The 21,776-nt window shown below is 39.7% G+C and overlaps 1 protein-coding gene across 5 annotated transcripts; it reads right to left on the bottom strand.

Annotated features, from left to right (window-relative positions):
- Position 1: 1 nt before the first annotated feature.
- lcorl (ligand dependent nuclear receptor corepressor-like) lies at positions 2-16,376 on the bottom strand. 5 transcript variants are annotated; one of them, XM_048238015.1, is made up of 9 exons: positions 16,261-16,376; positions 14,826-14,891; positions 14,548-14,627; positions 14,220-14,352; positions 13,825-14,052; positions 12,016-12,088; positions 2,560-7,049; positions 2,088-2,126; positions 2-1,800 (listed from the first exon to the last, which is right to left on the bottom strand). In XM_048238015.1, the coding sequence occupies exons 1-8, from the start codon at positions 16,355-16,357 to the stop codon at positions 2,122-2,124; spliced, it is 5,172 nt and encodes a 1,723-aa protein (XP_048093972.1). In that variant the 5' UTR covers positions 16,358-16,376; the 3' UTR covers positions 2-1,800; positions 2,088-2,121. The 5 variants fall into 5 exon arrangements, with proteins under 5 accessions (XP_048093972.1, XP_048093956.1, XP_048093963.1 ...); XM_048237999.1 differs by lacking the exon at positions 2,088-2,126; XM_048238006.1 differs by lacking the exon at positions 2,088-2,126 and having other exon boundaries at positions 12,016-12,085.
- Between the last annotated feature and the right edge of the window lie 5,400 nt (positions 16,377-21,776).

Genomic DNA, 21,776 nt, shown 5'->3' with positions numbered 1-21,776 from the left:
CTTCAAAAGAATGATTTATTATCCTAATGACAGTGTTTTCATTTAGATCACTTCAAGGTCAGTATAAAAACACTTAATATAGAAAATACAAGTCTGCAGCTATATACACCATGTAGCACCAAGATATCCAACTTCAACAGCTGAATTCTAACCATATCAATCTCAAGAGTAAATGGGCTAAATTAATGCGTAACCGTAATGCACAGACTGACAGTAGTTCCAGAGCATGCACCCTGAAGGATCACCTCAGTGGACAGTGGAGGTGTGCTGTGGCACCTCATGGTACCTGTTCATGTGTCGGTGAAGACACATTCACACTGTCATACAGTGGAGTCCAGAAACTTCAAGATGTAATGTATAAACAATAAAGTGGCTTTACTTGGGAACATTTGACAGAAGACAAAAACACTTAATGCATCCCTTTTAAAGAGCATTACTGACAAAATTCAGTGTAACACCAGAGGTAACCCTAACCTCAGACATTTATATCACACACTGGTTTTCAGATTGTGAAGCTGTAACATAAATTTGAAACATTATGGAAAAGAACAAAACAAAAGGATCAGGAAACTGGTGTTAACTATGTTGATAAAGTTGATGTTTAATGAACATTTAAGCCTTGACATTATCTAGCTCTGTGAAAACATCTGCATGCCCGCTTCGTGGCAGTAAGGCCTGGACAACTTAATGCAAATATTTGATGAACCTGCTGTAGTCATGTACAGCTGTAGTATAGTTAGAATTAACCGTATGACAAAAATTGTCCCCTTCTTAAAAAAAAAAAAAATGTTCAGAGCACCTTTGAGACAGTGAGTGAGAACAAGCACCATCACAGACTAAATGAGACTAGTTAGGTAATTATGGTTCACATAGTTCCTCAGATTTCACCAGCATAGGGAAAAAGGTTTTTTTTACAAGGTGTCTTACCATATCTCTACCACAAATGTGTGCCAGTTAACACAGGATCTGAAGCTATCAACCTACACGGGGTGAAGAACTTTACAGTGGATTTAATCAAGAGGTAGGCAACTCTTACAGCAACAAGGAGGTACATAGACTTTCATCTAAACATAAAGCTTTATATTTGAGAACATATGATTGGCATTCCATGTCTTAAGTATGGGGTTTTAGAATTACATAAAGTCACAAGTATTGAATTTGAAACAAAAAGGGTGAAAGAATTGCACTGAGGAAAAATACTACACTTGGGATGGTTTGATCACAACTAATAGGCTACATTTTCGTGGATGAATATCAGTGTTATTTAGGGGCATGCTCTGTGACAGCCTTTACGAACAGCTCCATAATGGTCGGAAAAGGCCAGACAAACTAGATAATGTACATATTTAATCATTTTCAAGCCCAGGGAAAGTATCTCATTGGCATGTTGTGTTTCTGAGACTGATGGACATGCTCCTAATTATTCCCAGCACAATGACAACCTTGAGCAGAGCTCATTTACATTCATTTGCTACTTTCACTGTGCGTGATGAAATACAAGTAAAAGTGAACTTGATTTTCCATCTTCCATTTACTAGGAGAGGGTTGCTACTTGTAAAATTAAGATGAAACATACATACACCTAAAATGCAATAAAGAATTGGAACAAAGAAAGAGACACTTAAAAACAAGAAACTGGTCAATGAAACATATAAATAGTGCAACCATGATATATTTCAACTTAAAAGTTATGCTACATTTTGCTTTCTGAGGTTCTGTGTCCTACTGCTCACCATCATGTGAGTACTACTGAAGGCACCTGGTTTACAGCCATGGGGATTCCCTCTCACTTGGCCCTCCCTGAAAAACAATCAAACATGTTAGTGTTTGTAAGGAATCTCTATATTCCCTTGAGTTCACTTGTATACATATAACATTTCCTCCATTTGTCATTTATAACAGGTATTTATGGATTATTTTCTACAGGCTAAAGTTAGTTAGCCAGTGGTTACCAAAGTGTGGGTAGGGGTGGAGGGGTTTGGTTTGGGGATGATGAAAATAACCAATACTCTTATGATTATGTATGGCAGTGCTCTTACAGCATAGTAGCCCGCCACTGACCTATTAGGTGATGAGTGTATACCTACTTTGTACTTCTATAAAACTGCCAGGACCAGCTGTTTAGCCTGTAAGTTAAAAGGAATAACTAGCAGTTATTAATTCAAGACATGCAATGTGATCCGATTCAAGAATGAGTTATAGCCAATCGTAAAACAACTTGATCCTGCCAGGTTTGATCAGTTTTAAGCTCAGAGCAAAACTTAAATAAAATGTTTAACTGCTAATATTTAAGTTGTTTAATTAAATGGATAAACAATGTTTTCAAAAGTGTGATGGGCATTGGCATTGAGTGTCTCAATCTTGCAAGCACTGTGGTGTTTGCTCTCATTGTCAAAGGGGGCACCTAACATTATTCATTTGGGAACCACTGTAGTAAGCAGTATATCAAGTACTGCTAGACACACAATTTATCATAGGTTTACAACATTGCTTAACCTCAAGCCCTCTTTCCATTCAGTGCCCTATTAGCTTGTATTAGTGTTTTAGAGAGGTAATTACCCAGCACAAAGTCACCCCACTTGGCTGCAGATAATCCCCTGCTGCTTCTGGATTGTCGTGCTGCTTTAGCAGGTGGTGACGCACTTGCACTGAGACTTTTGTGTTTGCCGCTTCTCACTCCTCTGCCTGACATCTGCGACTCTTTTTGGAATGAGTGTGACTTCAGCTCACTGGAGGGGCACCTCGCCCTCCCCCCTTTTGCTGCGTCTGCACTCTCCAGCTCCTTGTGCTCAGCCGTTGTGCTGTACCTAGAGGGCAAGACATTGCAGGGCTCCACTGTGCAAATATTACATTCTTCAGCAGTCAGTTCGTTGTCTGGGGAATTGATCTTTTTCAGGAACACCCTGCACTCCTTCAGTGATTCAGGACTCCATGCTTTGGAGCTGATCCTCTCTTCCTTGGTCAGGGTTCCTGGGGTGTTCATTCTCTCATCAAGGGAGGTTAAAGTGTCTAATGTCTGTGGAGGCGCAGATCCTTGCTCAACTGTAGGCTGGAGAACACAGGACACTTCACTCTCTGTCACAGAATCAGATGGTGTATTCCTGTGACATCGCCGTCTAGTCTTCGTATTAAATTTTGACCTTACTCTGTGCAGGGTAGCTCTGTACTGCCCCCATGTTGTTTCTCCAGGTTTTACACATTCATTTTGAGTGCCAGTAGATGTTTTTCCCAGCAGTCTTTTTAAGGGGAGGTGTTTTGCTTGTAATCTATTGCACATAATCTCCTGTGCTTGCTGGTGCATCTTGGGACTCTTTGGGAAAACCTTTGCAAATTTCTTCACATGTTTTCTCAGCCTTTCTGCTTGGGGACTTGGACACACATTGGTTCTATTAGAGACCCTCATGGGATTGTAGTGCATGATTTCATATGGATTTCTAGCACTTGTCTTTTTCACAATTGCCAATGACTGGGTTTCTGTTGTCTGCATGAACCAAGCACACAATTTGTCCATGTTATAGTGCCTCTCAAAGAGCATCTGAACAGCCGATACAGGCATTTTCTTAGAGCCATTGGCCCTTGAAGACATTCTTGTTTTGAAATCGCCATTGTTGGTTTCTGTTAGGCCCGAGATCCAAGTGTTGGACATGAGTTTTATCCTCCTCTCAAATTCTTCATTTAAGGTTTTGGGTGATGCTGACGTGGGCCACCATTTTAAAGGCTCATTGGATGTAAATATAGAGTCCACTGAGACGGCAGAAAACTGACTCAAATCCTGCAGGTTGTCAACTGTTTTCACTGGGGGCTTTATTGAGAGTGCATCCTCTGTGGTTCCATTCAAATTTCCATGCTTCTTATTCTCACTGTTAGCTTTGTTGAGGAGGACCTTGCGAGACCTACGCAACAGTGCATTGCTGTGACTGAGGGATCTTGAGGTGGCAACTGAGTGTAGCAAGTAGATGGAAGGTTTTCTTTCTCTGACAGAGTGCCTAACTGCTATCCCTGGCGCTTTTACTTCAGTACTTTCTTGACCAGAGACGGCAACAATCTCTTTACGCTGTTCACCCTTCTCTATGATTTTCTTTGGCTGTTTGGGAGTATTGTACTCCGAGAAAAGAGATCTTCTCCTAGGGGGGGACTCTTTCATCTCTCTGTTCATGTGGATCTTCCGTTGCCTTGGGGACACTGTGGTAACAGTGACAGAAATACCTGAAATTTTCACCTTTGGTGGTCTCCCTGGCTTTCGAATAGCCATGGTGCTATTCTGCTTTTGACATTTTATATGACTGCTTGAATGGGGCATGCATTTTCTTTCCTTTACTGGCCTGACAAAGTTTAATTCCTCTTGGTCTATGGGCATTTCAGTAAGGGAATCAGCATCTATGCCATTCTTCTCCACACTATCAATAAACAGGTTCTTTGTGGAGTCATCACTGTGTTTTCCGAAATGGAAAGCTTCATTCACATGCTCTGTCTGCACATGACTCTCAGACACCAATCTTCTACTCCGGCGTGATCTCCCATAGACAACAGTTATTTTAAGATTTTTACTGGAACTCTCCTCATCACAGGAAGTGGCAATGGTTTTGTCCTTCACTGATTTGTCTGCATCTGTAGAAATAACTCCACCAGGGTCTAACATTTTACGTTTAGGTGGTCTACCAATGGGTCTCTTGGCTGGCTTTTGGATTTGAGGCCCTAATTTTTTGGGGCGACCAGGTCGTCTCTTCACAGGGGTTACTTCCCTGTTGTGGGCCTCAGTGTTAGATGGGGCAGACAGAGTAGCTATATCAGAAGCCAGAATACTTTTTGGAGACGTATTTTTATCTCTTTCGTTTTCAACAGGTTTGGGAGATGCGCTTTGATAGACTATGTCCTGGGTGTTCTCAGTGACTCCATTAGGCCTCCCCCATGATGATTCCTCACAGGGATCAAATACTTCTCCTTTTAAGTGACCCGCTGTTGCAGATTTTAGGGTATATCGTAACCCTTCCTCTCCAATAACTGGTGACACAAACATTAGTTTTATTGGACTTGTATATTGGATTGCTGAGGGGCACTTCTGGGACTCAGTATTCAGTTCATCTGCATTTACGTCTATGCTGTCATCTGCAGATACATCTTTTTCTGGACTTTCTGTCTGTACGATCGAGGGCTGTTTTTCTGGACTTCTGTTAAACAAGGTTTTACACTTTCTCGAGGGTCTAGTCAGGTTTGGACCACCAGCTTCTTCAGTTTCTGAAGTCTGTGAGGGACAGCTATGTTTTGTTTCTTTCTGCTCTGGGAAATGCTGCAGTTGTTTGATTGGGGGAGTTGTTGCGGTCAATTCATTGTCTGAAGAAAGTTTAACATTGGGACGATTTTCAGTGCCAGATTTTGGAGAAGAGACTTCCTGGTCTGTAATTTTTCTTGAAGTATTTTCTTGAAGCTCTGCAGTGGAGCTAACTTTTTTGAGTGCATTGTCTTTAGGTGTTCTGCGGATGAAAATATTCTCAGAAAAACATGCTGCAAAGTACATCTGTCTGGGTTCTGTAACGTATGAGGAGAAACGCTGAGGAGGAACTATATTTCGTCTTGATCTGGTAGGTTCAGCAGTATCAATCTTGGGGAGATATTTTAACTCATCTCTGCTGTTTTTCTGTTTTGTTCCTGTGCTCTGTTTACACAACTCAATTTCACTGGGAGGGGATTCCTTTTCTTCATAATTGTGTCTCTCTGTTGCATGATCACAAATATCTATGTCTGGTTTCATTGGGGCATGATTGTCTTGAGTAGTTTCCTGCATCTGCTGGTCTGTTTCCTTTGGGACTTCAACCTCTAACCTGGGAGGGAACTGCATTTCTGAGTGTGAGAGGGGTGCCGGGTTACACTGGGCGCTCTGAGCAGGTTTCTTTTTTTGCATGCTAAGTCGTCTCTTGCAGACAGGCGGGGTAAGTCTAGCGATATCCATTTTGATCTGTAAATTCTGTCTGCGTACTGATGGTTGATCTGGAGAAATGGACATGGCAGCAAGGGTTTCTTGTCTACTGCGTGAGCGTGTCTGAGGGGATCTGCTTTTGTTACTTTCATGTTGTTGAAGAAGCTCGTCCAGGTCATAATCATTTTCCTTACTACTATGTAACACCGTTGTTATGATCTCTTTTAAGTGGACATCATCTTTGGACTCAGGACTCTGACTACCTGACATTACATTTTCTTCTTCTTGTGGTGTGATGGACTTGAGCTTTTCTGTGATTCTGTCAATTAAATCTCCCATTAAAGAGCCATGCTCTTCTAAAGGCTTCTTTATATCACCTTTAAGGTCCAACTGAAGCTCATCATCCATACAGACAGCTGCCTGGTCAGTTTTGACTGAATGTAAGAAATCATTTGTTTCTTCCTCTAGAAAAGGTGGCTGCATACAAATGGGCTTGCACTCCAAAGTTTGGTTTAGAAAGTGGCTTTCGGTCATTTTCAAATCCGTGTCCATGGGCTTCGGCGAAAGTGGAGGAGGAGATGGACTGCGACGACCTTCTTGGATGTTGAGGGGTACTGGCAGATGTCTTGTTTGTGTGGCCATGCTTCCCATGGTCTTGATATGTGTAAAACAGGAGTGATCTCTGCAAGCTTGGTATGTGCACGACAGTGTCTCATGATGGCTGTGACAAACTGCACAGGAAGTGCAGACCTTTTTGATGCAGCTGAGTGTGACACTTGGACAGGATAGGCCATGAAGATTTTTGAGACAGACGCAGACGGAAGTAACAGGACATGTGGTGAGTTGGCAGGACCGCAGGCAGCAGGCACAACCACCTCCCCCCTCACACACTTTCCTCCCATTGGGGCAACACATAGATTCTGAAGAGGGAGTCCGTCGGTGGGGGTCCCTCAAGCCCAATGACACCATGTAGTCTTCATACACAAACTTCAGGATGCAGGAGAGAAGTCTTTTGTGGTAGGAGCACAGAGATGACAGGACCATTTCCAATATTGTGCTTCTGTCTTCAGATTTTATCCAAGATGTGTCCGTGTTCTCTACTTCTTGGACTTTATCTTCATGTGTCTTCATGGAGCTATATAGATAAGAGTAAGGTACACTGTTACACATTTATATTAATTGTGAAACTCAGACAAAAAAAAGAAAATCTTACCATTTTCTCCACTAGTCTTATTATCTTAGTCTACAATAACCATTTTCAAATCATTATTTTGTAATCACTACTTAATGGAATGGAGTTACAACCCAAAACAACCATTATTTTTCTCTCTTATCAGGGTCCTCTCTAAAGCATCTCTGCATGTGCAGAAAATGTAATCATAAATATTGTATGTACAATATACAAATTGTAGCTAGACCATCATTTTTAAAATTGAATGTTTTTGGAAGTTCAAAGACATGTTGGTGAACTGATGGTCTATCTATAATTGTAAATGTATGTACAAATAAATTCATCCATTATTCTGAATACATGATTGTACAACAAATGAGACAGTTGGTTGAATCCTTTTTTGAACATTTTTTCTTTTATTGACAAGTTGCAGAAGGCAGAGGATAAAGATTGTTGCAACGCTTAACTCAAAATCAACAATGTTTCTTAGATGGTATATCCACTGACTTCAAGTTTTACAAACTGCTCAATCATCTACAAAACAGGGCATAGGGGATTTAACACAAGGAAAATAATGTCAATTTTGCGAGCAACACATCCTAAAAACTTCAAAGTAAATTTCAATCTTACAAAAACATTTACCACTAAAACATTAACCAATTTAGCAAAAAGGAGTTCAGTAGGATAAGAATGAATAGAAAACATTTGCTTTATTAATGGAGTGTCTAAAGAGAGGTAATATGCGATCCGACTGGGTTCAGTGTTGGAAAGAGGACAGTCTAGAACACCATCAAACTTTACAAACTTTTTCCTGATTAGCCCTGAATTGGAAATATTAAAAACAATCAAGAGAATAAAAGACTCATGAAGTAATAATTTGCCACGTCACATGAAATGATTTTGGTTGACAGACATAAATTATTATCAGGGAACTTTTAAGTGACTCTTTAGAGCTCACCATATTAAAGCAAGGGGCAAATCTTTCAAATAGTTAAATAATATAAGAGCATAGGAGCAAATCATGGGGAAATAAAAATTAAAATTTCATTGGGAAACATTTAAAAATCAGCTATGCATGCAATTGCAGTAAAACACGTCACGTTTTTGATGTGCAAGAGCATCAAAGTGCTTCCATACAAGTTACCATAACTGAAAAAGTTTCACAGATTCTGACCACGATAAATTAATAAATAATCAACACTCACAACACAAAACATTTAGATATACCAATTACAGAACATAAATAATTTAGTCATTATAGTGCAATTGACTTATGCATAAATAACTGATTACCAATAAGTAGTTTTTTTTTTATATACCTGCATCAGTAAAATAAACTAAAACCAGAGAAAGAAAAAAAAGGCTGTCACCGGTATATGAGGACTATTTCCGCAGGGAAAATAAAAGACAGAGGTTGTGTCGGTACACTATTACTCGTTTCTCCAAGAAGCAATACAGTAATACTCATACAATATAGAGTAATCCATTGCTGATAGCTCCCATAAAGTTGCACTACATGGCTGAGTAGTGATTGTAAAGACAGGCACTGTTTTGTTATGAAAATTTGAGAGAACATTCAGTTATTTATAGATTAAAATGCTATAGAATCTGAGGAGTTCAGAGTATTTTTTCCAGAAAGAGAGAAAAAGACAGCAACATTGAAACATACAAAATTCACAATACTACGACAAACACTTCAACGAGAGCGTCAGAAAAACTCTTGACGCACATCAGACTAATCTCATCATCCTTCATTTCAATTCAACTGCGTTGCATCTATAGTCATTTCAGGTCCATGCGATACTTGATTTCTGTGGCATATACAGTGAATGGTTCACAGCTAATACAAAAAAGAATAAGTAAAAAGACACACTTAGGCGCCGAAGGCCCCCAAGCGCATTTCCTGCAATCATAATGTTTTAGTAAAACTTTCTATTAGAAGAGAAAGACAGACAGAGAAAAAAAAAACTGCATTAGCAAAAGAGAAAAGACATACAGACATCTCCTGAAAAGAGACTAAAGCAGCGTTGTGATGATGTGTGATGCGACCCTGAACTGTTATTTTGGTTACAGCAAATAGATAATGCAATGGTGCCCGTTTATACAGAGAAAAAGCACTGTTATGAATAAAGATACATTTTACATAGACATTTAAATTCAAGCAGCGGAGTGGTAGCTCAGTGAGGTTTGCAGTAGAAGAGTGCAGAGAAAAAAAAAAAAAAAAAAAAAAAAAAAAAGTCATAACTATGCCTTTATAATAGATTCTTTTTAAAACAGCTCACATTCACAAGACCTTACCATTCTCAAGCTCTGTCATTTTTTTAAAGATCTGTGCACATTTCAAACATGCGCTATGATGCATTCCAACCTTTGCTAGTGTATATTTTACAAAATGAAATGTGATGAAACAAGTATGGACGAGTAATATTAAAAGACACCTGGGTCTGTTTTCCTTAAAGTAAACCTGTAAAAATCTTTAAAATGTTGGGTTCTCTTTTGCTACTTAAAAACCACAAATATTTCTGACATTTCAGCTTACAGGAATCTGACTACTAAACTAGAAATAAGAAATGGCTGGACAACTGGCATTAAATGCTCTTCCCTGCCCTAATTCCTGCTCTGAATTAAAACTGCCATTAGGTCCATGATAACCATCAACACTGACTTTAAGTCTTCAGTTTAAGAGCTATATGGTTACCCAATGTATAAACTGCACATTACAATCATTAATGCTCCAGGAAGCTTAAGTTACAGAGGATCCTAAATATGTCCAGACTTAAAATGCAAAAGCTACAACTGAAAGAAATAAAATGTTAACAGTGTTTACTCATAGTTGCGTGTATATATAGATTCAATTCCACAGTGAAAACCCTGAATAGACTTGTGTACTAAGTGTTGTGACTCTTGTTTTTCCATGTAAGCATATAAGCTGTAGAAGTTTGAACATTTCAAGTGTTTCAAGTGTGACTTGAGGAACTGCGCGTTTTCAGAAGTGTCTGGAGGCGGCCGTCGTCCCTGAATTGGCTGCACCCGTCTGGCCCTGCTCCAGTGACCTGAGCTTCTTTTTGGGCGGGGTTTTCAGCGTCCCCGTCCGCTCCTTCACTTTGTACTCCAGGGTGCTGTGAGGTACTCCATAGACTCCTTGTGCTTTCGACACACTCATCTTCCCGGACATCACCATGGTAATGGCCTCTTCCAGGATGTCGTGGTCGTACTGCCGGTAGCGGCCGCGCTTCTTCCGTGGCTGCTTGTCCCGCCGATCGCCCCCGTCCTCTGCGTCCTCGGAGCCGCCTGCACTCTTGGCGTTGCGGCTGCTCTGGAGGCAGAGGGTGGGGGGCAGGTCAGCCTGGAGCAGGCAGGACTCCATCCCCGACTGGAGCAGCGCCGGGGGGTACTCCAGGTGGGTCTGCTTGGGCAGGATGACCTTGAGCTTGTGGTACATGGCAGAGCCGTCGGCAGTGGATGAGGCTTTGGAGGCCTGGTACATGGCATCCGCTACGTCCACTTGGTGCTTGGGCTGGACTCCGTGGCGCACCTGAGGGATTTTGATTTGCAAGGCTGCGGGGCTGTTCGGAGGCGTAGGAGTGTCGGTGACAAACAAGCTCTCATTCTTGTCTCGCAGCTGACTGACCATTTTCTGCAGAGTGAGCTGATGTAGGTAGGAGGTAGCCGCAGGGAGGCGGAACTCTGCCGTCTCCGCTGATATTTTGCCCAGATCGGTGCGGGTGGACTGGGCGCGCGCCCATGCCGCTACTCGCTGAAGCACCAGGCGAGCTTCCCGGCTCTGCCACATGGCCCCGTCTAAGCAGCTGTCCTGGCCAATGCTGCGAAACACTCCTGTTCCTTCATATGCTAAGGCCTCCAGCTGAAGAAGCAAGGTTCTCTGAGGTATCCCGTAAAGTATGGCTGCTTTTTGAATATCCAGTGATCCTGACTGAACATCTTTCAAAGCCTTTGAGAGCAGACCCTCTGAAAACTCAGAGCTGCGTTCCAAATAGTCCTCTCTCTCTCTCTGCAGTCTCCTAAGGAGGGGGAGAGGGTGGATGGAAGGAAACGGAGGGGGGGTATGATGAGCTGACGAATGACAAGACTCGCACTCAGGGTCCACTCCTTTATGCCTTGCCCAATTTTTGGGGGTAACATCACTGCTTCCCACTGGTCTGCTCTGAGTTGTGGGGCTTAATTTATTTTTGTTCAGATCGTTTTTTAAATTAAAAGGATGCAAACGATACTTCCTGGAAGGATAGTTTCTTGTCAATTGTGTAATGAAACACAAATTTCTACAATACGGTCGCACTTCCAGTATCTTTGGAAGAGGGGCAGCAGTGTGAAAAGCTGCGTGGTAAGGCTCCTATCTCTGTCAAGGTTATTTTGTTTGAAAATAGTGGCGAGTGCGTACATACATCAGTATGACAATAAAGAAATTAATAAACGAAAATAAATTCAGTGAGCTGTACAGATTCATGAGTCCTGTACTGCTAACAAATGTGACGTTACCTCCGAACAAGCAATAAAAGAGTCAACCCTTTGCAGTGCAGCAGAAGAATCAAACAAACAATAAAAACCCTTCAAAGCTACAATTTAACCCTACATCTAAACGTTGGTGTATAGAGGTCAATTCCAAAATTTGGATTACGTTTTATGTTAGCTACTCTACGCAAGAAACACAATAATCAGTCAAAATGCAAAAAAATGCACGGTAGCTTTGACTTTCTCAAACATAGTTGCCAATATGATGAAATGTAATCCAACGGTGCATTCAACACCAACCATTTCAAAGCAGACATAATACATGGCACTGGAGATTCCAGTGATTCCACAGGCCTCAGACAGAACACATTTTATGATTCTGGGCTGACCTTGTACACAGGATAGTGCAAAGGGACATTTACAGTTGAGTATGAAGTAGTAGAAAGGGACATGTACTCACCCTGAGGCTTTTGGAGAGGATGCACTTGATGAGCCACCTGTTTTCTTTCTTGAGAGATCAAGAACGCCATCTGCTTGGGATGAAAATATGCAATTTGAATTCAATTAAATTGTCTTCATTTATACAGTGCCATTAACAGACGAGGGGCCCCGAGTTTGGCGACGATATAGGTAGTGGGAAGCTACGTCAAGACGAGACCTCTCCGGTACAGTGAAATTAAATAAACCAATCACATGCAACCAGTGTTAAATTCTAATCGATTTATCTATCTATTATTAATTAACTTCGGCCTGACTCTGCTCACTTTGTGGGTTTGACTTCGCGCTGGCCACGATGCACCTGCACTGTCGGCAAATAACACCGTCAAACTCGCAACCATTGTCTCAAAGCAGTTCACAGAGCACAAGGCTAAATTTGCGCATCTACTTTAAGGTCTGCCTTCACAAGGTGCTGGATACTGCAATTTTTTCAATCATGTACAAACTATTTTACACCGGGATTGTCTGTAGGCACAGTTATCTGAAGACATAATGTACTGTACATTCAGAACAGTGAGCAACAATAATATGACCAGAGCAAATCAGGAAGCTTCTCTGACTTCCTGTCAATCGGTCTTCATGTACATGGGGAATATGCCATGAAGGATGGGTCTTTGTAAGCAGCCAATTGCAAAAGTAATGCTACACTTAACATATAAAAGCAGGCCTTAATTAACTGACGCGGAGCAAAGAGAGAACACATTTAGGGCATACCGACCTATCAAAGGAACGGACACCAATGCTTATAGCACTGCCTAGCAACCACTATGTGGACTGCAACCCAGCTCCCTACTTGTTACAGTGCATGAAAATGCACTGTACTGTTCTTCCTAGGCTTCTTCTTCTTCTGAATGAAAGCATTCAGTCATTCCAACTATTAAACCTCATCTACCTAGCAAATAATTTAACCTTTTACACTATCCACCTATTTAACTGTTCAGTCATTCCAACTATTTTAAACCTTATCTACCTAGTTCAGTCATTCCAACTATATTAAATCTCATCTACCTAGCAAATAATTTAACCATTTAAACTATCCACCTATTTAACTGTCCAGTCATTCCAACTATATTAAACCTCGTCTACCTAGCAAATAATTTAACCTTTTAAACTATCCACCTATCTGTTCAGTCATTCCAACTATATTAAACCTCATCTACCTAGTTCAGTCATTTAAACTATATTAAACCTCATCATGTTGGTTGCCAATTAGCACATCATCTGTTTTATCAATATATTTCGCACAATATGTTTTGCATATGCCCTGGTAATTTCCTGGAATTGCATTTTCTAGTTAATTAATGATATTGTAGATGTACGGACAAGTCTGATGGGCTAAACATACTCATTGAAGTGAGCAAATAAGGATAATATTTTGTTTTTAGTTTAAATTATCCTTTGTGTGCATCTTGTCTAAATCAAAGCCCCTGTCAAAAAAGATTTTGAAGCTCAAAAGATAAGACCACAAATAAGACTTCATCAATTAGCTTGGATTCATATTGGTTTGCTGTGAATGCAATTGCTACACTGCAAATTGGAATTTAGCCATATTTGTGGCATGTGATCTTATGTATACATGGGATAATCCAGGGTCAAATTTTCCATGCTGACAAACCATGTTAAGACCAGGGCCTGAATAACATTTCTTTTCACTCACTGGTCTAAACCATACAATAATCAGGTATAGGTTTACAAAGAGGCTTATGAATATACTATTAATGTTACAATGTTTCATTAAAAGTATCTTGGCATTCTCATTTCCTCCCCTTACCTTGATCCATATCCAGGTGGCTGCGGCTCACGGTGAGGTCCAGGGGGCCATCCTCATCAGGCCGGTCAGGGAGACTGCAGTGTGCAGAGATAACAGAGTCCACAGAGAAGCCATTCTTGCCCTCCTGCTGGCTCTTGGATGCATACTCAACGGCAAACTGATGGATCATTTTCCTCATCAGCTCTTGAGCCACATGGGGAATGTTTGAATCACAGCTCTGAGGAAAGTCTATTGCAAACACACACAAAAGCAGACACAGAGGTAACTTATAATTATGTTTCTTATCTTAAATATCTAGTTTTTCGCTTGCCAAAACTGATTCATGTAGAGGAGTAGCGATTTCAATAATAACTCAACCCAGACTCTGACTAATATCAGCATGTTAACACAAGTACCTTTCTTGCAAAAGACTGAGTTGAGAAATCGGTCTGCTTGGCACTGGATTTTCTCAGTGTTGGACTGGCCCTGAGGTGGAGGTGAGTCTGGGCAGGGAGGAGACTGAGGCGAGGCAACTGTGGGATTATGGTCCTGTTTAAGAGAAAAACGAATGGATAGTGCAATTACATACCACTGTCTTGTTTTATGTCTCAAATGCTATAGTTACTGATATGTCCTGTTGTATAGGCCATATATCTATGATCATCATCAAAGGGCAAATAGTGAAATTATTAACATTATTGTTATTAAGAGTATTTTTAATAACAAAGTGACACTTTCACTTACACTTAGTTTTTCAAGCTGAAGATTGCAAAATGAACACCTTGCATCTTCTGACCAATCATCAACGGCATCTGGTTCACAGTCTGAAAAAAAGCAAAACGAACATATAAAATGTGCCCTTTTATTTAAGCCACATCATAATAATGTAGCCTACAGTATGTCACACAATGTTATATGAAGAAGGCTAGGCCTAGACGCCTGCATTTCTTCGGAGAACATGGGACAAAATATATGCTTAGTGCTTAATAAAGCCATTCACACACACAGATACACAGACTCACCTTCAAAAATACTGAGATCTCTGAGGAACCTTGGTCCATAAATTCCTTCCAGTATGCTTTCAAATCCTAGAATTGTATAGTGGCAAGTTATTTTTGATCAGCCGGCAAATCACATTTCAACAGGCTACGCATAACAAATATTTCCAGTGCGTAGCTTCTACAACCTTTTCGTTCTGAGTGTACAATATTGCATTTCTTTGAATGTATGCTAACGTTACCTTTATGCCAATGCCCCAAACATCTAAGTTGCTGCTAACGTTAATATTGTTCTACAATACCGATTGTTTTTAATGATCACTTAAGCCTTTTAAAACCTTGATATCGGACCTTCGACATAAATAAAATAAGTTAATCGTTGTTAAGTTAATGTCATGTTGGCTGACGTTTGTCTAAACCAAACAACTCCAACCCGTTATATGAGCTCGGAAGAAAAACTTCAGTAATGTAAGTGCAAGCATAGTCCGAAATTAAAACGTGAATCCCAAAAACCCGCTTAGATTATGCTTGTTGACGTTAGTCGACACCGAAAAACATTGACAATGTGTTATCTTAACGTTAACATGGTCAATGTTAACGTTGATAAGTACCGCTCAATTGTACGGGTGTCAATCCAATCCAAGTTCACTTTTAATTTACTGAAACATCGAGAATAAAGATACGTTGGGTAGCTCTAACCCAATTGCAAAAATGCTACAAGTGCGGTTGATCCCCTAATCTTAATCAAGGCAAGTAACGTTAACGTTAAAACAACCTTAGCTAACGTTTGTTCAATTCCACCTCGCACGGTGTTGACAATCCCGCGTTTGTTATTATCCCTTACAATATCTCTTTGTAAGGTGGGCTGACTGGGTTGATACATTGCTTTTGCTTCGGTGTAGCAGCTAGTTCGGTGCTAGTTAGATAACCATGTCATCTAAATCCAATTCGTGAAGTAAGCAAATGTTAGCTAGGTTAAGTTGCCGTTTGTACACAACAAGGGAAACTGCACCTGGAAAACTGTTGACCGGTTAACATTACGTTAAAATTAGTTTGCTAAGTAACACCGATTAACATAAACGCGCTTGACATGACAAGCATTCACTAGAAAATGATTCGAAAATAAACGGCACTAACGTTACTTCCTATTGGAAGCCCGAGGAGTCAGCAGGACAAAGAAAATGGAGAGTGGACAGGCTTAAATACTAAGTGAGCTAGCTGTGCTAGCTTCATCATTGCAGCAACGCTTGAAATTGGGTTGGCTAAGGTTAATTTAGCTAGAACTAGCTCGCTACTGACGCTCAGTCGTTCATTGGCTATGCGCTAGAACTAGCTAGCAAGCAATCTAGCAACCAAGCCAAAACAGCAGCCGGGTGCAAAGAAGATCGAAGTTCTATGCATCGTACCGTATCGGTGCACATTTTTTAAACAAACCAGTATTAAATAGGTGTAGTCTTACCCACACAATGTATCAACTTGTGCCGCCAAGAATCGAGTTCCCGCCGGAACCCTTTTCTTTCTGCCGTGCATTTCGAGCTACGGCACTGGGTAGCCATTCTGCCCGTCCTTCCCCTGTTCTCTAGCTCTCTGCACGTGACGTCACACAACGTCACCATAAATCCCAGTTGTAGTTGATCGACACGTGTCAAATAAACGCTCAAGAAGTAAACAAAGCGTTTGCACTGCAGCCTCTGAACTCCAGTAACCTATCTTATTTGGTTTCATCTGTCTCCTGCTTTAGTAGTAGGCCAAGGCTATGAGATTTAACACCACATGGAGGCATATGCTTAATTATTGTTTCTTAACTTCCTCACAATATTTATCTTAATGTAGCTATAATCCCACACTGAGCAAAGCGCAGCACCTCAAATTTGCAATTGTGAATATTCCAATGAGTAGGGTATATGAGTCTGTTGACTAATTAGTATCCCAGTAAAGGCTAATTAGAGGCTTCCTCGTGGATATGTTGTAACATACTGCCTTTTCTTTTATCTGACAAAATCCTAGATGACCCCTGATAATTTCAAATAGTTTCAGGGTTGCTACTGTATTTGTAACATGAAAGCACATGGAGTAGCCTAGGCCTAACATAATCGACAGGTATTCTGGAGACTGCAACAAAGATAATATGACAGTATTGTCTAGCCTATTTAAGCCATATTTCTTCATAATCCATACTGTATATCATATGAGCTCTAATCTATATATGCCAGAGGGCATGAATAGCACATATCTGCAACACATATACATGAGCATGTTTTGAAGCAGCATGTGCTTGCATAAACCCACAGGAGCCCAGCTATCCTGTGAAAGCATATTCACTCCATCCATAGAACTAGCTCAAAAAGCAGATGGTGCTCTCTATGTACTCTCACACATAGGGGAATCTAGTGTCCAGAACCTGTCTAAAGGACAGGTTCAGATAGAGTAGACTATGTGCAAATGTGCATAACACACATATTTAATGCTGCTGCTACTGAGGGATGTGCTGTAAATGATTTTTTTGCAGGGACCAGTTTGCCTATTAAAATAGTTTGATTTGCAGCAGTATGTATCCACAAACCTAGGGTGGGTGGGCTTTAGACTGATTGAAAAATGAAATGGCCCATGGGATGCAGTTTAGCCTATCCTGTTTGAAACAGTAATGCCTAGGTGGGGGATGGGCAGGAAAATAAAATGTCTTTGTTGTTTGTCAATTTAAGTGTGTGTGTGTTTAAAAAAAATGAAGCAATAAAATGAATAATGAAATAATAAACTGGATATCTTACTTTTCCTTCACGCATAAACAGCAGTTGGCCTTGACCTTTGTCCAGAGATAATGATTTTATTGAGCCCCAAATATGAACCAGGTGTACAGTGCACAAATGCAAGGTTTTGCTGTATTATTGAAAGGGCATCAAATTCACAGTTTAAAAATAAGATATGGCAAATAAAGTAATTTAAATGTTTGAACAAAGTCTTTTCATGATTTCATAATATAAATCAACTTTTAAAAAATAATAATAATTATATATATATATATATATATATATATATTTTTTTTTTTTTTTCAACAGCATATTAGCATTTAATTTACTGTCTATCATTTAATTAGACATATTTAGTCACGTTATGAATTGATTACACTGAATTAGTATCCCAACGCTGTACAATCTCCCATGCTCCCTGTGACGTGACTCCATGGTTCATGTGCTTTTGAAGCTAATCGTATTCCTTTATGTGGTGGTGGGGCTGATCAAAAAAACAACCTTCCCCTCCCCCTTTAACCACAGCCCACTCTCTTTCAGTGTACGAGTGAGACATCTGCACATTTTTCATTTGGTCAAGCCAGCCATTCTACTATATCACAGCAAACATAGCAGCATAAACATGTGGCATAGCCTACAGCACAAACGATCAGTAATGGCCCAGTTTTCATTCGACTCATTATGGCATTGTGTAGCCTACACAAACTGAACGTATGATCCCTTTGTGTCTGAGATTATTATTCATGCCTTGATGTGTCTATAGCAATCATGTGTGCGCAGCTCAGCTCCTGTGTCTTCCTGGTCTCTAGGGTGATGAGGACTGAGGAAGGTGGGGGAGGGTGTTTGGGAGCCAGTGTGACTCCAACACACACACTGGGACAAAGGTCACACCCACCTGCAGATGCCTCATAAACTTTAGGAACATCATAAACATCCGCAATGAGAGCTTTATTAGGTGAAAAACTATTTCATTTATGTAAAGAAAGCACATGTTAGACAGCCTTGTCAGTTGCTCCAAATTAGCACATTGAGGATAGTCATAACATTTTGCCTGAGGGATCTGATTTCCCTATTCGTGAAGAATTCCAAGTACATTTTTCAATTAGGACAAAGCTCTAAGGAGAGAGAGGAACAAAGGGAGGACAAAGAACATAAAAGGCAGAGACCTAGCGACAGACTTTGATCAGTTGCTCTACAGGAATGTGTTCATTGCAAAAACACAATCATCTCCACTCTCATTCTCAATGTTGTAGCCACATGTACTGCACAAGCACCAATAACAAGTCTTAGCCAATATTCTGCATGCCTTTTTAGCTATCCATCATATAGTCATTTTTTGGAAGTTTGGTAGAAAAAAGTTGGGACATGTTTTCATGTTCAAAACTGAAGCTTGTTAAAATGCACATTTCACTCACAAGTAAGCAGTAACTGCCATTAATTGGGGGATTTCACAAGGTCAAATAGTGCCATCTTGCATCCGTATGGCTTCCAGAATAATAATGTGTTAGTTAGATACAACACAGACTCACTCCCTTAGGAAATTTCCCTCTGATCTTTGCAGCTCCTTTGCCATGGTAACAGTATCTACGGTAATTTTGAAGGTCTTGTTGGATTTGTACTCTGTGTATTTGCACGTGTCGGGACCAGTAAAAATAGCTGAGTGCAAGAAGAAAAAGGCAAAGACAGACATACATTTGAAAAGGACATAACACAAGTTTGATGTTGAATGTACATCAAATGGGGCAACATTGATAAACGAACAGCATAAACTACATCGGTTCACCATAGGCGTATGTCTTTTTTTTTCAGTTGTTTAATGGCAAATATTTACAGTCATTAGGGTTTTGCTTTGGGAATATGAATAATTTTGTAAAGCTTGGGGACCACTTTCATCTCATTTTCTAGTGTCCTGCCTTTGTCAGGGAATTTATTCAAGTCAATGGGTGCATGAAATATGTTATAGATTTTTGTTAGATAGTGAGCACTTGCCAATGCTTTAACTCGTGTTTTGTTTTACATGCACCTATGAAGACCGTTATTTGAAGATCAACCTTTACTTTGAAATAGATTGAGATGAATGATACGTTTTTTATCTTATTTTTATCAGAAGACAAAAAGGTGATCTACAATTTCTCTCTCTCTCTCAGCATTTGATCTGATCATGTTGTAATTTGTTTTTCTGTTATAATATTTCACAGCAGCCAGCAATTGATAGTTGTGGAGGGGGACTGTCTGAGGAGCTCTCTTTGCCTGTAGAGAGGAAGCCTGTAACCTTGATGGAAATAATGACAGTAACTGAGAGCTCAGAGCTTAGACACCTTCATTCAGTTTTATATACTACATTGTTTGATTTTGCATGCATTTCATAGAGATAAAAAGTCTCTGTGATGAAATATGGTCAAAAGGACTAAGCATTCTATATGACACTTTAAGGCATCTTTGGCTGAAGGCATGAATGAAAGTGTAGCATTGACACTGAGAATACTCCTATCTTGGTATTTACTGAATATTTACCAAATGTCTCTACTGTCAGTAGCAATAATAAAAGACATTTATAAAAACCTGTATATGGACCATAATATGACACTACTGAAATATGTTTAACTGTACAGAAAATGATTATGTAAAGACTGCATGAAATAGCCTGTACGGAAAAATTAATGCTGTGAATTAACAAACAAATATCATTATATATCTGATCACTTGGTACTATGCCTTCATTCTGCAACTAAATTGATTTGACTTGCAGCTTTTCCAAAATAAAGTTCTTCCCTTTTCATTATATAGCTGTCCATTTTAATAACAAATTCACACGAAGCAAACCATGATCCTTACCCAGAGAGGAAAGGGTTAAAGATCATTTCTGCTTATTGTACCCATGAAACTGAACAAATAAATGTTTTGTTATTTGAAGTGTGAGTAATAATTGGCTGCTGTGCCGAAATGGAAATTAATGTAATAACTGTCTCTCAGTTCTCATGCTAATATGCTTTGAGACCCAAATGTGGTGATAAAGATAATTGCACAAAGACCAAGGATGAAGTCCTTATTGGATAAAATTGCTCTGAAAACATGAAATGATTAAAAGAAGTATAAATCAAATGTCCTTTCATTTATTTTTCATTAAGACTGTATCGGCCATTGTACCTGATTAAAAAGAGGCCCAAATATTTAAACTCTCTAACTCTAAACATAACATAATACAGGTTGCACTATTCTGTTTCAGGCCATATAGACAACATGTATGAGAATTGATTGACCAATTAAATAGGTTTATTTTGCACTCAAAAATGGTCGCTTTTTGTTTGGCTTGCTGTTCCATACAGAATCCAAACGTTCAAAACTAAAATGAGAAATATTGACGGTTTTTATTTTAAAAGTGTTTTTTTTTTTTAATCGTATAAGACATTGCAGATCCTTTTAGGCAAGGGATACACCCACAAATGGATGAATAGTAAATGTTTCTTCATCGGATTGTACATTTTACTGTATATTTGAAGGTGCCAGTGCTTGAAGGGAAATTGTATGGTTTGTATAGCCATGTTTTGGACCTGAATCTAAATAAACACAAGAATCAGAATTCTGTAACAAGTATGGCCACTTCATGGGGAAACTACCTGTCTCACTGACCCTACAGTAATGCATTGGCATGCATGACAAGATCTCGGTCTTATTTAGCTAAACGCCAATTTTCTACATTAATAATTCATTCTGACACTGCTTTATTCCAACATATGATAGTACCCTTTTCTGTGTTCCATATTTAATATCACACATACATTTTGTGCTGCATTAATTTTATATTAAAGTGTTCCGCAATGTGAACATCACAATGGAAGGAAGATTGGATTTTCAACAAGTATTTATATTATCTGATAGTGTAGCATAACGCAGTAACACTCACTTCCCCCTAGTGGTACAAACCATGCTCTTGTGGATTTTAATAATGGTGTGAACAAACTATAACTTCATTTTAAATAAACATCACAACAGAAAAATGTTATCACTCAGGCATTTTCTAGTAATTATTTTTCTTTTCAACGTGAGGAAAATTGAAACATTTTCTAGAGCGAGTGAGAGTGCTCAAAATTAAGCAAACGTACAGGCAAGAGATGTGAACTTGCAAGGGATGGTTTGTGAATATGCTGTTATGATAGAAGAGACCCAGCTTTCTGTTTGTTGTCTGGTATTCATGTTAAATTGCATGCCTGACATTTTAGGTCATAAC

Source organism: Alosa alosa, chromosome 1, assembly GCF_017589495.1.
Source record: "Alosa alosa isolate M-15738 ecotype Scorff River chromosome 1, AALO_Geno_1.1, whole genome shotgun sequence".
Taxonomy (NCBI): Eukaryota; Metazoa; Chordata; class Actinopteri; order Clupeiformes; family Clupeidae; genus Alosa; species Alosa alosa.
Note: the sequence above shows the minus strand (reverse complement) of the source record. Positions and strands in the feature narration are given on the sequence as shown.

Excerpts from the sequence above, each read along its gene's own strand:
- lcorl (XM_048237999.1), bottom strand. The coding sequence starts at position 16,357 with ATGGCTACCCAGTGCCGTAGCTCGAAATGCACGGCAGAAAGAAAAGGG. Across the intron at positions 14,892-16,260 it reads CAAGTTGATACATTGTGTGG|GATTTGAAAGCATACTGGAA; the intron begins GTAAGACTACAC and ends ATACAATTCTAG. Across the intron at positions 14,628-14,825 it reads AGATCTCAGTATTTTTGAAG|ACTGTGAACCAGATGCCGTT; the intron begins GTGAGTCTGTGT and ends GCTTTTTTTCAG.